We start from the raw sequence: 20,363 nt of genomic DNA, 5'->3' as shown, positions 1-20,363 counted from the left end.
AAGATCTTGAGCAGTGGGAGAGGCATGGTCAAGCAGTAGTTGAAAGGATTAATCTGGTGGCATTGTACAAGTAAACTGCAAGAAGCTGAGCTTGCGAAGCCGGGAAGATATGGGTGAAGGCCATTGTGAGGAAGGATGAGGACCTGGACTACTTTAATAAGCAGTGGGAGTTTTTCTTAATTGGATAGAACGAGACTGAAAATGATTCAAAAGGGCCAGTTGTGGTGGCTCATGCCTGTAATCCCAACCCTTTGGGAGGCTGAGGCAGAAGGATCACTTGAGCCTCAGGCTGGAATTTGAGACCAGCCTGAGCAACCTAGGAAGACCTCATCTATAAAAATAATAATAATAATAAATTAGCTGGGTGTAGTGGTGGATGCCTGTAGCCCTAGCTACTTGGGAGGCTGAGGTGGGAGGATCATTTGAGCTGAGGAATTCGAGGCTGCAGTGAGCTGGGATGGCACTACTGCACTCCAGCCTGGGTGACAGTGAGACCCTATCTCAAAAAAAAAAAAAAAAAAAAAAGGAAAAGGAAAAATCCACAGGCTTTGGTAACAAATTGGAGAGGGACAGAATCAAAATAACTAACTATATGGTTCAATCCCAGATAATGGAAGAAGGCTGGAAGCATATAAAGCTCAAGCAAAGGGTGTTAATCTGGGGAAAGAAAACACTGTTTGAGTTGTTAGGGTTCTGGTTCAGGTTAGGGTTAGACATCCACGTAATGTCAGTCCATCGGGCTGTTGGAATTACAGCAGCAGAACCCTTGGAGGAGGGATCACAATGGGAGCAATGTGGGATGAATGGGGATAAATGCTAAATCTGGGTACTGGAAAGGATAAAGAGAGGGCAGAGCAAAGTCCAGAGGTTTCATCTTTGTGGAAGGTCTATATTCAGAGCAAAGAGGAAGTAGAAGCCCAACTCAAACAGGCAGATAAAGAGAGATCAAAGAGATGAGGGTGAGATACAGTCCCCTCGTACCCAAGGAGACGGGGAGGTTACAGACTGGAAAAATTGAGAATAATCACCTCTGATAAAGACCACAGAAGTTGCCTGGGAGGTGTTTGGTACGCTTGGAGTTAGTTACATTTGTTGGGTGCATGGGCAGAAGTCAGATTTCATAGCACTGAGGATGCAGCACAAGGAGAAGTTCAAGATCAATTCCTAAGGCAACTTGGCACTAAAAAACATGAAGTATGTTCTGAAGGCTTTACCCTGGGGATAAGGGAACGGAGGCGATAACAGCAGAAGTGGCAGCCACTGGCAATCCTTTCTTTCCATGGTTTGGCTTATACTCCAAAGCTACTTATTAGTGCATTCTGCAAAAAGTTTCTTATCCTTTTTGGAATAAAGCTTGGATCCTAAGCTCCATTCACACCTGCGTGATAATGAACCAGCTAGCACTGTACTCAGGAAGCGTGCAAAGTTCTGAATCTTATAACAGAAAGTGAAAGCAAAAATAAATTCTCCTTCAGTCAAATCTGCAGCAGCATGACTTAAGGTAATGTATCAACATTTCTCTTGGGTTTGTCTTAAAATTAGAATTTTTCAATGAGAATAATGAACTGAAGGTATAGAACTGCTGTGTTGAGAAGGTTTTGTAATCTAAGGCAACATTCTGGAGGACCGGGGTGAATTGGGCATGGCTGTATTAGAAAGTGTATGCAGTCGAGGGTGGGACTTGATCTAAGACTCTGCTGCACTGACTCACTCTCTTTCAGAGATCTTTTTATCTTTTCTAAACATTTGTGATAATTCTTGCCTCTTCAATCCCAGGATGTTTTGTTCACTGCATTGCTATTTAAGGTACAGGGCAGTATAATAGAAAGCTAGAGGTCAAAGAGCTGTGTTTTAGTCCTGATTCTGCTTCAAACTTCCTGTGTGGATTTTGAGAAGTCACCATCCTGTTTCTTTACCTGTTTATTTAATTTAATTTATGTATTTATTTATTTATTTTGAGACAGAGCCTCGCTCTGTCGCCGAGGCTAGAGTGCAGCAGCACGATTCAGCTTACTGCAACCTCCACCTCCCAGGTTCAAGCGATTCTCGTGCCTCAGCCTCCTGAGTAGCTGAGACTACAGACATGTGTCACCATGTCCGGCTAATTGCTGTATTTTTAGTAGAGACAGGATTTCACCATGTTGGTGAGGTTGGTCTCGAATACCTGACCTCAGGTGATCTGCCCACCTCAGCCTCCCAAAATGCTGGGATTACAGACCTGAGTCACTGTGTCTGGTCCTGTTTCTTTATCTGAATACTAAGGACTTGTACTAGCTGGTCTTTAAAACCCTTACTAGTTCTAAAGTTAAAGACTGTGTGAGTAAAGCTTTTCTCTCTACTTTTATCAATCAAGTACATCTCTGGGAGTGTCTGCTACAAGTGGGGGCAGAGCTACTCCTTCATTTTGGTCACTGAATGCAAGTTATAATCCCAATAATAATTTCCTATCCAACACTCATTACTTGCTTCCTATATGCTCCATGCTGTGCTGTGCCAACTTCTTCACATGAATTATTTCATTTAATCATAGCAGCATGAGGAAGACATAATTATTACACTGTTTTATGGGTGAGATAAATGAAGCTCAAAAAGTCAGAAACTTTGCCCATGATGACACAGATGAGGTTGGTGGACTTAGTATTGGAATCCGGTCTGATTCCAAAGCCTCAGACCCACCTAATAAGTCATTCCATTTTTTTTAAACCCTCCAAAACTCAAGTTAATAGACCAATTATGAGTGTACTTATCAGAGGTTCTTGGAACATTGAGATTTGTAGCAGTAATTTAATGCTTGTTTTTCAAAAGGAGGGAGAAGTATCTTTATTTAATATTATTTTATTTGTGTTCCTTTAATAATACCTGTTATCTGCATTAGTATTGCAAATTGAAAAATTGAAGTAATTATCTGGATAATTAATACTGCAAAACTTGTTAAGGACTATAAAAAGAAGCAGCAGCAGAGAAAACCTTCATGGTTTCAGTTGGAGCAGTAAGGAGGTAAGTAGAGGCAGGTGGCAGGGTGAGAGTAAGAATTGATTCTCCTAAATTAACTATGCTGGTCATCCTAATTTTATATGTGTTATAGCTTTACCCTTCGAAGAGTAAGAAACTTAGTTCTATTTACAAAGGTAGTAAATTCAGTTTGATTTAATTGTGCTTTCAAAAGTAGTGTAAAGGAAAAGAACTAAACCTTTAAAAAATTATGTGAGAATATTATAAACTCAAAATTTATTTCAATGGCTTTTGACATATTGAAAATAAACTGAGGATAAACACCTACCTTGACCAGCAACCTTTACACCAGTAGCCATAAAATGAGGCCATTCAGACAATGTTATTAAAAGAGTTGAAGTTGAATGCCATTAGTAGAAGTAATAATAATATCTGGTATCCAAAGAATATAGATTATATACGGAATATTCTTTGTGACTTATGAAGACAAAATAGAGATATCTTGCACAGTTTACTTTCAGGCATACTCTTAAAATTACACATGTGCCTGTGGCTCCAGCTACTTGGGAGGCTGAGGCATCAGGATTGCTTGACCCCAGGAATTTGAGGCCAGCCTAGCCAACATAGTGAGACATTGTCTTTTAAAAAAAATAAAATATGACTGGGCGCAGTGGCTCACACCTATAATCCCAGCACTTTGGGAAGCCAAGGCAAGTGGATCACCTGAGATCAGGAGTTCGAGACCAGCCAGGCCAATATGGTGAAACTCTGTCTCTACTAAAAATACAAAAATTAGCTGGGCGTGGCAGCACATAACTGTAATCCCAGTTACTCAAGAGGCTGAGGCAGAAGAACCACTTGAACCCAGGAGTCAGAGGTTGCAGTGAGCTGAGATAGCGCCACTGTACTCCAGCCTGGACAACAGAGAGAGACTCCATTGCAAAAACATAAATTAAAAAAAATAAATAAAATAAGTTGGTCACAGTGGCTCACGCCTATAATCCCAACACTTTGGGAGGCTAAGTGGGGAGGATTGCTTGAGTTCAGGAGTTCGAGACCAGCCTGGGTAACACAGGGAGACACCTCTCTCTACAAAAAAAGTAACCAGGTGTGGCAGTGTGTGTCTGTAGTCCCAGCTACTCTGGAGGCTGAGGTGGGAGGATCACTTGAGCCCAGGAAGTTGAGGCCATGGTGAGCTGTGATCATGATTGCACACTCTACTCCCACCTGGGCAACAGAGCAAGACCCTGTCTAAAACATAAATAAATAAACAAAAATTTAAAATATAAACAAATGTTAAAAACATTCAACATGCAATGAATTTACATACCTGCCTTCTGCTCGTTGCACAAGAATTCAGAAGAAATTCATTACATTCAATTTTAAGGTAGGATTTTTTGGGGGAATCCTAAAGGGTTTTTATTTGTAATAACCAGTTAACAGCTTAATTTCTGCTTTATTTTATGGATACTTGGCATAATTCAGACAGAAAGCAGATTTTCCCTTACTCACACATACTTTTTTACATGTTTAAGATTTTATTTGTAAATTGAAATCTTTTTCTTCATGTTATAAGTGTGGTTTTTTTTCTTCTAGATTAAATTCATGTATTGAAAATATTGTCCAGACCCCGTGTGACAGAACAGGAGCCAGTGCAGTGCTATGAAGAACTACGAGATTAGCCTGGAACTTGTCTTCTAGAGAATAGATTTCATGTTCCATTCTTCTGCAATTCACACAGAAAACCAATGTTTAATATTCACACAGGATTTTACTGCTTAGCAGCCATCTTGCTCCAAATATGCGTTTGTTCTCAATTCTCAGTGCCATCTAGTCATTACTTCACTGAGGATCCTGGGGCTTTCCCAGTAGCCTCCAATGGGGAACCATTTCCTTGGCAGGAGCTAAGACTCCCCAACGTGGTCATTCCCCTCCATTATGACCTCTTTGTCCACCCCAATCTCACCTCTCTGGACTTTGTTGCATCTGAGAAGATCGAGGTCTTGGTCAGCAATGCTACCCAGTTTATCATCTTGCACAGCAAAGATCTTGAAATCACAAATGCCACTCTTCAGTCAGAGGAAGATTCAAGATACATGAAATCAGGAAAAGAGCTAAAAGTTTTGAGTTATCCTGCTCATCAACAAATTGCACTGCTGGTTCCAGAGAAACTTACGCCTCACCTGAAATACTATGTGGCTATTGACTTCCAAGCCAAGTTAGCTGATGGCTTTAAAGGGTTTTATAAAAGCACATACAGAACTCTTGGTGGTGAAACAAGGTAAGAACTTGCTCAGGTAATTTACATTCTCTTGTGATAATTTCCTCATGAGTTAAATCTCTTTGCCAGGAGCAGACTTCAGCAGCCATTTACGAGAAATCCAGTAAACTATGGGGAACCCAGAAGAAGGAAAAGCTCTACCATTCCTTAAGGAAACCACAGTAGAGATGGAAGACAGGACACAGAGGCATAAACAGCTGGAGGGTGAATAACTAGGAGGAGAGTACAGTATATGACTAATATGATGGATATGCTTATGTGCTAGGGAAAGAGATGGTCAGTGCAGAGAGGGCTGCAATAGGGAATGTTTCTCAAAGGAAGCGAGTCTTCATCTGGGACCAGAAGGAAATGTAAGTGAGATTGGGGTTGGGAGAGAGGAAGTGACAGAGTATACATTGCCTAGGTAACACCATGACTCATATAGAATAGGCAGAAATAAGGAACAAGTTTGTTTGGAAAATGGAGAAATATAGTCTATTTGATCAAGTCACATTCATTGAGCACAAACTATGTGCCAGGCACTGCACTAGGCACTGAATGTATCATGGTGGGATCTGATGGAACAGACAACCAGGGCAAGAAAATAAATAAAACTGGCAAGGTAAGGAGCCAGTGTTATGAATGAAATAAAACAAGGTGCAAAAGAGGTAGAAAATGTGACTGAGAATTGAGACTAACTCAGTTGACTGAGCAGGGAAGTGTTTGTTGAGGAAGTGAATTTAAATTGAGAGCTTTTTTTTTTTAAGAGACAGTTATGAGAACATCTCAGGGCAAGTGCAAAGGCTCTAAAGTGGGATTGATTGAGAGAAGAAGGCCAGTGTGAGCTGAGGAGAGTGAACAAGAGGGAGAAAGGGATCAGATCATGTGGAGCCTTGGGGCATCTTGTAAGGAGTTTTGACTTTAACTCAGATGGAACGGGAAGTCATTGGAAGATTCTGCTCTGATTTATGCTTTAAAAAGATCAAGTCTATGTTGAGGGTATGTTATAGAGAAGCAGAGTAATCATTTGGGAGGTCGCTGCAGTAGTTCAGGTAAGAAGTGATGCTAATTTGGGACAGGCTAGTGACAGTGCTTATGGAGTGAAGCAATTGAACTTGGCAGTTATTTTGGAGGGCAAAATAACAGAGATTGCTGACATGTGAGGTGACATGTCATGTGAGGTGAGGGAAAGAGAAGAATCAAGGATGCTTCATAGAGTGGACGGTTTGGTTTCCCAGGGCCAGGATCCATCTGGGAGGTAAGAGGAGTCTGGCTCAGTGCACTCTGACGTTATATGAATTGTGTTCAATTGCCATTTGGAGAAAACTAAATTCCATGGCTTAACCACACAGAGGTATATTTTTCTCATGCAACAAGAAGTGCAGAAGTGGAGCAGCTCAGAGCTGCTGTAGTGCTGTTCAGCGTCTCCAGGACCCAGGCTCCTTCTGTCTTTCTGCTCAGCCATCCTATGGCTTTCTTCCCAATACTTGCAAGATGATTGCTGCACCTCTAGGCATCAAGTCCACATTCTAGGCAGGAAGAAGGGGGACATGGGGGAGAGATAAGGGCAAAAAGAAACATTCTAGTTGAATCTAACACTCTTTACAAAGATTTCGCACCCAACGACTTCTGCTAGGCCAGAATGAGTTGCAGCCTCATGAAGTCACAAGGGAGCCTGAAGAAGTAACTCCTTTATCTGGACTTGCTGCCTTCCTGAATAAAATCAGGATTCCACTGGAACCAAGGAAGGGGAATGGGCACCAGGAAAGCAACTAACTGTGTCTACTACATACCTGCTCTTCCCTTCCCCACCTTGGGTGCTCACTGCACAGACTCCAGCCATCCACGTAGGACAGCTCTTCCCCAGGCTCATCTCTTTCCACATTCCCTTGGTGACACTTCCTCTCATTGCAGCCACAATCCTCAGGGACTTGTTCTCAGGCTCAGCATAGTATTGGATCGGAAAAGTATCAACCTCTTCTCACTAAGGTACCACGTAAACAATGATGGCTTTTTTCATTTTTTTCAAATGCCGAAGGCCCCATCCAAAGGACATACATCTTAGGGATACTATTCTGGGGGCTGTGGGAGATGAGATGGGGAGATATTTGGAGTAAAGCTGGAGAGATTTCCAGCATGCCTCCCATGATTAAACGCAGGCTATTCCTGATGCTTCTTATGGTTGATTAGTCAGTTCCCCTCATACTCAGTCACCTAGTAGGGCTGACATGTATGATAATGTACTGCACAATGTCAATTGAATCTTGTGAATCTCTCTTTCTCTCTCTCTTTCTTCCTCACTTCTTCATCTAAAATACACAAATAATTCAGTTGATGGTGGTTCTTTTGAGATGCAGAAAGTCATACGTTGCCTGTAGAGCTCAAATTAATCATGTAAGCAACAAAGATTCAATTTTTTTGTTTTTTCAATGTAGACTCATTACAACCAAAATTTCATGTGAGTGAAAATTATTCCAGCCACTTAGAATTCCTTTACATTCGCAGAAACTGCTACCAAATACAAATAAAACCTTGAGGCCACAAGTGAATCATTTACATCCCTAGTCTCAGTTTCCCAGCCTGTGGCATAGAAATAAAGTAAGCTGAAGTAAAATATGCCGACAGCTTCTCTTTTTGCCCTCCTGATCTCTCTCTCCCTCTTATTTGAGCTATTCTATTCTCCCTTCCTTTTCCAGTTAAAATCTGCTCTTCAGATTCACTTCTTAATTGAAGCTTAACCTCCAAGGAGTAAATCTGCAACCGTACAGTTTCAGGCATATCCAGGTGTTGGGGAAGAGAAGTTTGTCAGGGTATATATCTATTATACCTATCATCGTCTGAAGAGTGCCAAGCAGAGAGAACTAGAAGTACCTGGGGGCACAGGTGCAACAGAGGGATCGTTAGCCAACAATGGTACAAGAATATGAAAGCCCAGCTCCTTGCCTCCAGTGGGGGACATGTGAAGGTGTAGTTTGCATCCCAGAGCAACCTGGGAATCAGGTTGATGCTGGAACTTTGCCTGTCCTGCACCCTTGCCTGGCTTCTCCCTTTTCCCTGTCCTGCTTCCTTCACTCCCTTACCTGTTTCTCCTGGCAGGATGTTCTCAGTAAGTCAGGATCTGCTTCCTGGAAATACAACTTAGGACATCACTCATGTACACAATTACTCAAATGTCTGCTGAGGCCCTTTCAGGTTTAGAGACGGTACTGAACGTTTAATTTCCTAGTCAATTTTGAAGCCATGTAGACAACATGTGTACTATCTCAGTCATTTACTGGCCACGGATCCTGCTAAGGTCGTTCAAGTTGTCTGAGCCTCAATATCCTTGTTTGACCTGAGTATGAACGAAATAGTGTAATTAGGGTTCCCAGAACAGGGCATTGCTCATGACTGGTGGCTGCTAAATAAGATTTTACCTTCATTTTCCTCAAAGAGACAGTTGAGATTCACAAAGATTGCAGTTTGAGAAATCAAGTCTATTACCCCCAGGTTTGATAAGCTGTTTGCTAAATGTACAGATTCATTTCTCTTCTTGATTTCACTTATGCATTTTGGCTGGGCGTGGGTCTTTTCACAGAATACTTGCAGTAACAGATTTTGAGCCAACCCAGGCACGCATGGCTTTCCCTTGCTTTGATGAACCATTGTTCAAAGCCAACTTTTCAATCAAGATACGAAGAGAGAGCAGGCATACTGCACTATCCAACATGCCAAAGGTATTTCCACTTACAGAAACTTTTAGAAATTGTTCTCAAGTTGAGACTCAGTCTTCGTTTGTTTTTTAAAATTACTTTCAGGATTTCAGCCATTAATTTGTTTTTATCTATTTATCCATCTATCTGTCTGTCTGTCTATCAATCAATCATCATAATTTCAATCTAGACTTTAACATCATTCGGTTTGGGGCATTGTTACAGAGCTTTTTTTTTTTTCCCCAAGCAAAATGATTTATATTTTGTGTTCATATGGAAACAGTATCTTAAATCAATGTTTCTTGGCCAGGGATGAAATTCCGAATCTCCTAGAGCAGCACTTCTCAAATTTTAGGGTGCAGATTAATGGTGTGAGGATCTTGCTAAAACTCAGATTCTGATTCAGGAGGTCTTGCGGTAAAGCTCAAAGCTCTGCTTTTCTAACAAGCCCCCAGGTGATGCCACTGCTAATGGTCCAGAGACCCCTTTTGCAGTGGCAAGGACCTCAGGGACCCTGCAGGACCCCAATCCAGGAAATTCTGATCTAGAAGTCTGTGATGGAACTTAGAAATCCCCTCTTTTAAATTTCACAAGTAATTCTTCAATTTATATATGAAAATTATTAATTGTGATTATACAACTTTTTTTTTTTTTTTTTTTTTTTGAGACAGAGTCTCACTCTATTGCCCAGGTGGGAGTGCAATGGTATGATCTCGGCTCACTGCAACCTCCGCCTCCCGGGTTCAAGTGATTCTCCTGCCTCAGCCACCCAAGTAGCTGGGATTACAGGCTCCCACCACTACACCCGACTAATTTTTTTTGTATTTTCAGTAGAGACGGGGTTTCACCATGTTAGTCAGGCTGGTCTCGAACTGCTGACCTCAGGTGATCCACCTGCCTCAGCCTCCCAAAGTGCTGGGATTACAGGCGTGAGCCCCAGCGCCGGGCCTATACAACTTTTTTAATTGGAAGAGAACTTTGGGACTCTTATTTGGCTCATATTAGTACTCAAAATGCAGAGACTCTGGAAGACACCGTAGACCCTTTTCCTTGTTTGATACTTCCTCACTAATGATGTGCTTGCCATTTGTGCTGTTGAACAAAATGTAAAATATTTCTGTAACACTGCTTGGAAAGTAGAACAAAAATAGAAGCTTTCCTGACAGCACTTCAGAAAGGTGGAGCACAGGAGGCAGCAGGTCATCCACAGCCAGCAAGTGGCCGCACGCCCGTTTTCCTCTCTGCCTCTACAGATGCAGGAGAGAAATGAGCCCATAATCTAGGTGCTGCATCTCCCCAGATTTCTACTTACTGCTGGAAAAGACGTTTGCTTTGAAATACTGGCAGAGCAGACCAAAGGAAAAAGTGGCAAACCTCCATGGGACCCATAGCTCAGTTTTTCTGTGATTGTACTAGATAGCAGTTTAATTAGCCCTTCATTTTCAGGTAGCAACAATTTGCTACTTTGATACAACTTAGGACATCACTCATGTACACAATTACATCTTTCCAACAGCATGTTCATTTCAAGACAGTGTACCATTGAAGTAGCTTTCCTGGAAGTTTTTTATTGATATAATTTTTTATCTGAATAATCATGGTGGGTAAAGTAAAAACACAGCCCTTTTCATAAAAAATAGAATGCAAACATAAATTGCTGTTATCATTATTATGCTAGAATTTAAAATTTATATCTCAGAAATCTCCAGTAATTTCTCATGTTCAAGGAAAAGAAGGAAACACTTTGAAAATATTTTCTAAGGTCCTTGAATCTCTACTTTGCCCAGTTGACTGCAGCAGCTCGCTGGATCATGCCCTTTTCAGCGAATACTGATTTAACATTCTGCTTCTTATAAACATTGACCAACTCAGGCTCGCATGGTTAGTCAAAAAAGGAGAACTGAAGTAATGTCACAATCATACTCTCTAGATAACTGTTGTAGCACCTAAGCTGGGTTATATAGTCTGGTGGGAAGAAACAATACACACTCAGTTCTCAATTTCCTTAGTTAAGAATGCAGGATTTAAGAGAAGCGAGGAGGCACCCAAGTGCTAGTAGAGGCAGCATATCTTTTGGACACTTATTTGTCTCTTTCATCCTTTAAGGAAATACATACTCACTGGTGACAATTACTATGCCAGTAAAGTTCTGCTGGTATTGAGAAAATAGCTAAATCCTTGTCTAGCAACCAGTGTTTTGTACTTGGAGCTTACATCACCATCCCGGAAGAACTTACACTAATACTCCATACACGTCCATTTAGGGCAATGTTAATCTACATGGGTCACTCCAGGTTTCTGAACAAAACTCAGCTTCCATGGACTATATCGTCTTCATCTGGGGGGAATAAACCATAGCAAACACCCATTTGCCTCCTAACCGTCTCTGCCATCAGCCTTCTAGTAGCCCAGACTGATTTCCCCATAGTCTCACAGCCTCACCCCTCCACCAGTAACCCCTCCACACACTTGACTAAATGGTTTTGCTGCTGAGTTTGGTCAGAAGACCACCAATACCCTAGCTCTCAGTCCCCACCATAAGACAGCATCTCCTCTGCTGGGAGTGGATATCCAGAGAACGTTGGTTGAATCAGATTCCTAAAAACAGAGACTGTTGTTGGGGAAAATTAATTTGCTGGATAGAGTTTTAAAAAAGTACAGCCCTGTATATAATTCTACTGGATAGAGTTTTAAAAAAGTACAGCCCTGTATATACTTCTACCTTTCTTAGAGTATTTGGTCAGTACCTTCTTCTTTATTGGAACTTAGAAATAGATTTCAAATAGAATTCAGTAAAATTTAAGTCTGTAGAATTTAATAGCAAAAACATTTGCCATCGAAGTAGACTAGATAATTTATGATAATGCTTCAAGCTATTTTCTCTCACCAAAGCAAACTGTAATCTTCTCCAACATGTCAAATATGCTTAATAAGCTGCAGTCGGCATCATCACAAGCCTGACTCCCAGAAAGGGCTCAGGGATAGAGGTGGGGAAGAGCCTGTCTAAGAGTTGTGACTAGCTTGAAGAAAATGTTTTCAGATTTTTGAATCTGTACCCATTCAGTATTTGGGGGTATTGTACTATGGTGAAGACCATCTCTGAGACAAGCTGCCCAGACCAAATGAAGATGGAATTTAGTCATTACCCAGTGATCTTGATGGATGCAGCTGACGAGACTGCAGGCTGAAAAGCTTCTGCTTCCTCAGGAGATGGGCAGAAGCTTAAATTACTAATGACCTCCTTGGCCTGATTGCTTTCATTGCTGAATCAATGAAGCAAAGATAAAATAAGACCATGACTCAAGCTGTCATGCCGCAAGTGAGAGAATGAGCATCATCTTTGAAATCACACGCTGGTCACCATCCACATCTTGGTCCTACCGTGGAACTAGCCATGTGATCTCCAACAATTCTGTGAACGTTTCTGAGTTTCTGTTTCCTCACCTGAGAAATAACACCAACCTCACACCCACATAAGAGGTTTAAAAGACAATGTGAGGCCTCTAGTTCAGTTTCACTTCCTGTTTCCTTTTTCCACAGAGGTGTATTTCTTGTACAACAAAGGGAAAGGCGCCATTATCTGGCATTTTACTTAAAAGCCCAGAAGTTGAATTGATGCAGGGTTGGAGATTATTGCATTTTAAGAAAACAGAAATATCTAATATTTTAGTGCTTTCAATCAACAAAATGAGATTTGGCATTTTTGTGCTTTGGGGATCTCAAAAGCAGGGCTTTGTGTCTTCAACAGAGTGCCAGGGTAAAAGCAATAGAGGTAAGAGAGGCCACAGAATACTAGGAGAGGCCATTGCTCTCCTAGGAGGTCATCGATTGTCCTTTAGAGTATCAGGCTTGCCTCTAACTCACTTGACATAAGTCATAGGCATGGTTGTGAAATACTCCAGTTTTCAAGTACTGATTATTCCTTTTCGTTTCTGTAGGTTAAGACAATTGAACTTGAAGGAGGTCTTTTGGAAGATCACTTTGAAACTACTGTAAAAATGAGTACATACCTTGTAGCCTACATTGTTTGTGATTTCCACTCTGTGAGTGGCATCACCTCATCAGGAGTCAAGGTGAGACTGAGTTCTAATTTTCTACGCAGTGCAGAAAAGTGTCCTGAGAGCAATGAACTTTTATTTTCTCATGTTTTTCCTTATTATCAAAGTATTATGTTTATATTACAAAAAGAGACAGATAAAAAACTAAATTAAAAATCATCCATAGTCTTGTCACCAAGATACAACTACTGATAATATTAATGGAAGCCTTCCAAATATTTTCTATATGTATGTCAGCATATACGGGTGTACATAGTAATAGTATTTACTGACTACATATATGTAAAGGTAGTTTTCAAAGTGTATATATATATACACACACATACACACACATATACCCTTTGCAAAATAGTATATTGACTATTTTAACCCATTTTTCATGAAAATATGCCATAAAAGTTGAATGTCACTAAAAATTTTAAATAATATTATATTAATATTTCATGGATGTTTAATAAGGATTTTAAAATCAGCATCTTATTTTTGGACATGTATATGGTTTCCCACTTTTTTTTTTTTTTTTTTTGAGACAGATTCTCACTCTGTTGCCCAGGCTGGAGTGCAATGATGCAATCTCAGTTCACTGCAATCTCCACCTCTTGGGTTCAAGCGATTCTCCTGCCTCAGCTTCCTGAGTAGCTGGGATTACAGGCACGGGCCATCATGCCTGGCTAATTTTTATTTGTAGAGATGGGATTGCACCATGTTGATCAGGCTGGTCTTGAACCCCTGACCTCAGGTGATCCTCCTGCCTTGGCCTCCCAAAGTGTTGGGATTACAGGCGTGAGACACCGTGCCCGACCGTTTCCCACTGTTTTTTTTAACTTTTTTCCCTCAATGAAAAAGGTCTTTATAATTTTTAGAGTCTTCATTGTTTGCAAAAACTTACAATACCTAATGATTATCTTTGTAGTTAAATATTTGCAAACATCAGTGGACACATTAAATAAATAAAAAAGAACTTCTTATCCCAAGGGACCAAATTATAGACATAAAAACATCTTTAAAGAGTTATAAAATAATGCTTTGGAAAATGGGTATAGGGCGGGCACAGTGGCTGATGCCTGTAATCCCAGCATTTGGGAGGCCGAGGCTGGCAGATTGCCTGAGGTCAGGAGTTTGAGACCAGCCTGGCCAACATGGTGAAACTCTGTCTCTACTAAAAATACAAAAATTAGCCAGACATGGTGGCAGGCACCTGTAATCCCAGCTACTCAGGAGGCTGAGGCAGGAGAATTGCTTGAAGCTGGGAGGCAGATGTTGCAGTAAACTGACATCGCGCCATACACTCCAGCCTGGGTGACAAGAGTGAGACTTGGTCTCAAAAAAAAAAAAAGAAAAAAAAATCGGTATAAAATATCTATTACAATTTACATACGTATTATGTTTATGAATAGGCAGATATATGAGTTGTGTAGCTACACATACACATCATGGCACCTCTGCACTTATATATATATATGCATAGACATGGATGTGCAGGAGGTGAATGGCACTTCAGAGGACAGGTTCCTGTCAGCCTCTTTGGATTCACATCCCAGCTCTACAACTTTCAGCCTGGGTGATCAGGAGCAAGTTACTAAATCTTTATGTGTTTTTATTGTTTCATCTATAAAATGGCACCTGCTTCATGGAGTGGGTGCAAGTATTAAATTAGATTTTATGTGTAAGCATTCAGCACAGTGCCTGGTAAACTGTCAAAAAATAATGGTGGCCATTTACATTTTCTCCACATAAAAGTTTTGAAGGACTTCAGTTAATTCAAAGCGTAAAAGTGGGTCATGAAATAAAAGTAGCCCTATACTTGGAAGGCAATAAAATTTGAATCTAATTCTATTTTTTCTACTTGATAGCTAGTTTCTTTGGGGGAGCCATTGAACATATTTGAGCATTTCTTAGTTTAAAGCAAACTTGACAGACGGCGGATCCAATAAATTCTTCATGGCTTCCCTACGTAGGTCTAGAAGAAACCTATGTTTTATTTGAATTGTGTTTGTGGTCATTATTTTGGAAAGCTAGTTGTCAAGTGCTAAAGTATATCATAGAGATGAACTCAAGTGGATTCATCTCTATGATATACTTGGGTTATGATACGATGGGTTAATATGATTTGAAAGTTACAGATGAGCACTGAGGAAATGGATTGTAATAGAAGATCCAGGGTGTTTGTAATTTTCAAGACTGACTTGCTTTAATACGTCACAGAAACTCTTATCCTTATTGACAACATGCTTAATGGTATCTTAATACTTTCTTAAAAAGATGCAGTCTGCTTTTCTATGTGAGAGGGTTATCAGGAATGGAATTTTGCCAGGGAGCTGTCATTCAAAAACCTCTTCTGATCCACATTTCCCAGGTGTCCATCTATGCATCCCCAGACAAACGGAATCAAACACATTATGCTTTGCAGGCGTCACTGAAGCTACTTGATTTTTATGAAAAGTACTTTGATATCAACTATCCACTCCCCAAACTGGGTATGTTCAAATTCCACATTATTGTCTTCATTTTTGCTCATAGAACTCGCTTTGATTTCTTCCCTCTTTCTCTTTCTGTGGGACTTAAATGAGCACTGAGGAATTCAGTTAGCCCAGGAAAAAATAATTTGTTCCTCAGAGATGATTCTTGATCATAGAAAACAAAATATTTACGAGATGCCCCAGTAGTGTGGATCATTTCTGTATTCTTTTATCAGGTTTAATGCTAACATATCTGCATTGCACTCTTTCCCAGGCCAATCAGAAAGGGCACACGCTGGAGGCTGGGACGGAAGCCAGGTAGAGGGCCCTGGAAAGAGATGGGGAGAAAAAGAGAAGGAAAACAGTGACTGTTCTGTTCAAAATAAGGGTCTATATGTCCAAGAGTTCATCACAGGAAAGCTTTTTGAATATTTGTCTACCACAGTGATGCTGTGGCTCCCTGTGGCGGACATCAAGGCTCTCACCCATTATGTTCCTCTTCTATGGGAGGGAAACACACCTCCCATCATGCTGCTCTTCTATGCCCCAGCAGCACTGATTAGAGAATGGATTTTCCATTTAAAAATACACACACCCACGCGCGCGCATGCATTGCATATTAGAATTAGAGGGATTTCGGGAGGAATCGCTATACCCTATTTGTACAAGGTCAGCAATCTTTTATAAAAGTTATCAAAAGTTTATGTAGAGAGAGAACTGAAAACTGTGCCTCCATCTGTTATCTATATTGGGCACTGAGGTTGGATGGTAAGACTGTGGAACAGATTAAAAAAAAATTGCAGGAAACAGATCATCTGGGTGTGGTAGTAGGTGTTTACACGAGATGATACTCATAGTCTATCTTGCTTTTAATTTTGTATCTTAAAAAATAAAAACGTTATTTTTAGAATGTTATAGAGAAGCGACCCCCAACCTTTTTGACATTAGGGACCAGATTTGTGGAAACAATTTTTTCACGAAGGTTGGGGGGATGGTTTTTGGGTGAAACTGTTCCACCTCAGAGCATTAGGCATTAGATTCTCATAAGGAACACACAACTTAGATCCCTCATATGAGCAGTTCACAATAGGATTCATGCTCCTATGAGAATCTAATGCCACCGCTCATCTGGCAGGAGGCAGAGCTCAGGCAGTCATGCTCTGTCACCCACCGCTCACCTCCTGCCATGCAGCCTAGTTTCTAATAGGCCATTGACAGGTACTGGTCTGCGGCCCCGGCGTTGGGGACCCCTGTTGTAGAGCATATAAAAACTGTGAAGAAAGTTTCATAACATATAAAGATTAGTGCTTGGGGTTTCTGATAGTGACAAAACAATTTTTTTTCCTTTGGAATTTAGGATATACTTCTTATCCTGTCCTTTCTCACCTCTTGCCCCCAACTCCAATGCATTTTCCTTACATAAATTAAAAGGGACCCTCAATTGGCATACAGTTCTAGGCTTAAAAAAATTAAAAGCTATATCCAGGCGCTTATTTCGATAGTTCCTGAGTCTTACTCTATTATTAACCTGCAGATTCTACATACCCTTTAGGTCAGATATACTAAATCCCATTTATACATAATTCACTGCTGTACTTTAGGTCAAAAGTCAAGGAAAGATTAATAACAACCATCAACCATATTAATGCATGTTCTTGAAAAATGCAGTCTTAAAGAGCATATGAAATACCTTTAAGACTAACAGAGAAGAAACATGCAGCTTAAGAAAAAAATAGAGCAGATGTAAGTCCCACTACTATAAAATCAGCAACGCAATTTAGAAGAAAAGTCATTCCCACATTTGAAGTGCTAATGAATACTAATCTTTATTAGTGCTAATTTGGTTTTTGATTGTGTTATGTATACTTGTTTTTAATCTACTAGAATTAACCAGTATTAACTCCAGACAATGTAATTATAAGCCAAGTGACTTGGTTCATTTTGAACTTTTAAAAAATTATCTTTTTTTTCCAGCTAAACAGAACATTTTAGCTAGCAGAATTCAAAGACTAAATATTAGCCAGAAATTTTTTAGCTTACGTGAAATCATTAGCAAAGGATAGTAAACAATGCACATATCCATATACCTGTTTATGTATATATATATGTGCATATGTGTATATATATACAGGTGTGTGTGTATATACACACACACACACACACATACAGGTATATATATATTATATACACACACATATACCGTATATATATATACACACACATACACATAATGCAAATTAATGCATTATACCTGAGTTGTTTAAAGATGATTAGGTTGCACTTCCCCCCCCCCACGACACTTTCTTAAGAGGTAGAGGAAATATCAGTGTTGAAAAGGAAATTGAAGTCAGAAAGAATCAATGCTGCCCAGAGCTTTTTTCTTCTACTGTCTTAGAAGGACATGTGCTCATAATAGAGGCTGTATGTGCTAGAAATATCAATCAAAATATTGACTATAGAGATGGCCATAAGAGGTATTCTCCTGAAATTAAAATCATGTATCTTTTTGTTTTTTCTAGAAATGAGTTCATTATATGTTTTGATGAATCTCAAACATATTAGAAATTATTTTATACCTTTTTTTAAAGTTTTCAGCAGTACTAACATAAAATACAATGATTGTTTTTAAATAAATTATTTTCTTGGCGGTAAGGCACCCAAAATATTTTCAGAGTTCAGCATTTTCAGGAAGAAAATGGTTAAATGTCAATATGTTACTTCATCTACAAAACTCTTTGTACAACTTATTCCACTTGATAATGGGCACTGATTATTTTCAGCACAACTATAAGACACTCTGTCAATGTTAAGATATTCTTGATGTTTTCAAAAAGTGTGCTTACATATACTTAAAGGATCATAGTGTATTTGAGCAGGGAGCAAATTCTATTTCTGGTGTGGGAGCCATAAAAATCAACTGTGGTTGTTCTTATTTCTTAGATTTGATTGCTATTCCTGACTTTGCATCTGGAGCCATGGAAAATTGGGGCCTCATTACATATAGGGAGACGTCACTGCTTTTTGACCCCAAGACCTCTTCTGCTTCTGATAAACTGTGGGTCACCAAAGTCATAGCCCATGAACTGGCACACCAGGTACTTGGCACTCAAGACATTATCTCGATATCAGTTCAAAATAACATTATATAGAACACCACCAATCTTTCTGAAACAAAATAAATCAACTCATTTACCTCTAGAGGGGAACTTAGAGATTACCAAACCTAATACAACATGTCAAGTAGCAGAGTACTCAGTCTCTGAACTGTGGTGTGCATGCTGGAATTTTATCACAAGAAGTAGCCATTAAATTTATCCTCTAAAACCTTTCAAAGCAAAGCCTTCAAATGTCATTTGGGAAAAGAAGGGAAGTGACTATACAGACACATGAAGCACAGAATTGGAAACCTTACAAATAAAGATTTCTACTAAAAATATTTCTCCTTATATCCCCTGGTACTCTGACATTCCAATCTAGGGCAAAATCAATCTTCCTTCAGTTGGAACCTGTGCTTATATGGCCATAATGAAATACTTCAAGTGAAACTTGATGGGCTGATGATCCTGGGCACATTACCTAACTCTCTGAAGTTCAATGTCCCCATCTATAAAATGAAATTAATAACAGTTCTGTTTCATAAAGTTGTTGTGAGGATTATGGATAGGGAAAGTGTGCAGATCACATAGTAAGCACTCAACAAGTATTAGTTATTAATGATGATGACAATGGCCACTACATCTACAAGAAATACTACTGTTTCTTACGGAATAAGATATCTTAGGGCCATGTATCAACACTGTATTACCTACAAATGTGGAATTGTAAAGCTAGGTCTATAGAGATTGCAGACTATTCCCTCTTTCATTTCTGAAAACTCTCAGTAATGCAGTAAATTATTAAAGGCACCAAAATTATCTTTCACCAAGTGGGCAAATACCATTCCATTGTAGAATCTGGTAAAATCTGTTATTTAAAACATTTTAACTTTATCCTTTATCATCACCACAATAATGACTTGTTCTTTAAACCAGTGAACTAAATACTCCATTACACAGAGAGCCATGCTCAGCACTGTGCTTCGAGAACACATGGGCTGTTTCCTCTGGTTCAGAATCTCCCCACTGGCTCATTTTAGGTGTTTTGATCATGAGTCACCAGGAGCTCTAAAGCACTTAACTGAGTCTGGGGATTTCTCTCTTTCTGCCCATTGTTTGTAGGGAAGTGCTCTGTGAGCTCTACCTCTGAGGCTCCACGCTCCCTCTGGCCCTCCCTTTAATAGCTTCTCTTCCACGGAGATGCAGTCAAGTGCTGAAGCAGCAAACAGCACTGGAATTTTTGCCCCCATTTTTTTGTCTTCTCATTGATGACCATATTAACATGTCACTCTGTGCATAATCCTGGCAAGGATTCTCCAATGCCAACTGTCTTAGACTGGCATACAAGGTCCCCATGACCCCGCTCCTTTTTACCTCTCCAGCCTCATCTCTTGCCTACACCTAAACTTTAGCCATCCAAGATTATCTGCCATTTTCTGAGCATGACAGGTTGTATCACTCTGCCTTTGCTCCTGGTACCTGATATTCAACATACCTGAGTACTATTTGCAAGGCTCAGGAAATGAACATCGTCCTGGCAAAACTGTTTATTTCCTCCTAGAATCCCCTCTGTCCCTGGCAAAGACATTGATCTTAGCACCTGCTTTACTGTATTTATTTGTCTACTGGTTGACCTCCATCATTTGTATTGAGGCAGTGGCTATATTATATACATCTTTGTATTTCTAACATATGGCATGGTGCCAGGAATGCAGTAGTTTCTCCATAGGTATTTACTGAATGAATAAATAAACTAGTTTTACTAACTGGTGAAGTGACCAGAGTCAGTTTATCCTGTACTTCTTATATTCACCAGTTTTCAAATTGAGGAAACGCCTCTCCCTTTC

The 20,363-nt window shown here is 39.9% G+C and overlaps 2 protein-coding genes across 4 annotated transcripts in view; one reads left to right on the top strand and one right to left on the bottom strand.

Annotated features, from left to right (window-relative positions):
* The window catches only part of LOC105484070 (endoplasmic reticulum aminopeptidase 1), a 178,571-nt gene that overhangs the window by 116,045 nt on the left and 42,163 nt on the right, over window positions 1–20,363 (bottom strand). The window lies entirely within an intron of this gene.
* The window catches only part of LOC105483993 (endoplasmic reticulum aminopeptidase 2), a 59,450-nt gene continuing 39,985 nt past the window's right edge, over window positions 899–20,363 (top strand). For both annotated transcript variants that reach the window (XM_011745114.3, XM_071098677.1), the window contains exons 1-6: window positions 899–1,501; window positions 4,549–5,233; window positions 8,790–8,928; window positions 12,843–12,977; window positions 15,319–15,439; window positions 18,362–18,516. In XM_011745114.3, the coding sequence (XP_011743416.2) occupies window positions 4,701–5,233; window positions 8,790–8,928; window positions 12,843–12,977; window positions 15,319–15,439; window positions 18,362–18,516 (1,083 nt within the window). In that variant the 5' untranslated portion in view covers window positions 899–1,501; window positions 4,549–4,700. The remainder of the gene's footprint in view (window positions 1,502–4,548; window positions 5,234–8,789; window positions 8,929–12,842; window positions 12,978–15,318; window positions 15,440–18,361; window positions 18,517–20,363) is intronic.

The sequence above is a fragment of the Macaca nemestrina genome, chromosome 6 (assembly GCF_043159975.1).
Source record: "Macaca nemestrina isolate mMacNem1 chromosome 6, mMacNem.hap1, whole genome shotgun sequence".
In the NCBI taxonomy this organism is placed as follows: Eukaryota; Metazoa; Chordata; class Mammalia; order Primates; family Cercopithecidae; genus Macaca; species Macaca nemestrina.
The sequence above is the reverse complement of the archived record's forward strand: the minus strand, read 5'-3'. Positions and strand labels throughout refer to the sequence as shown.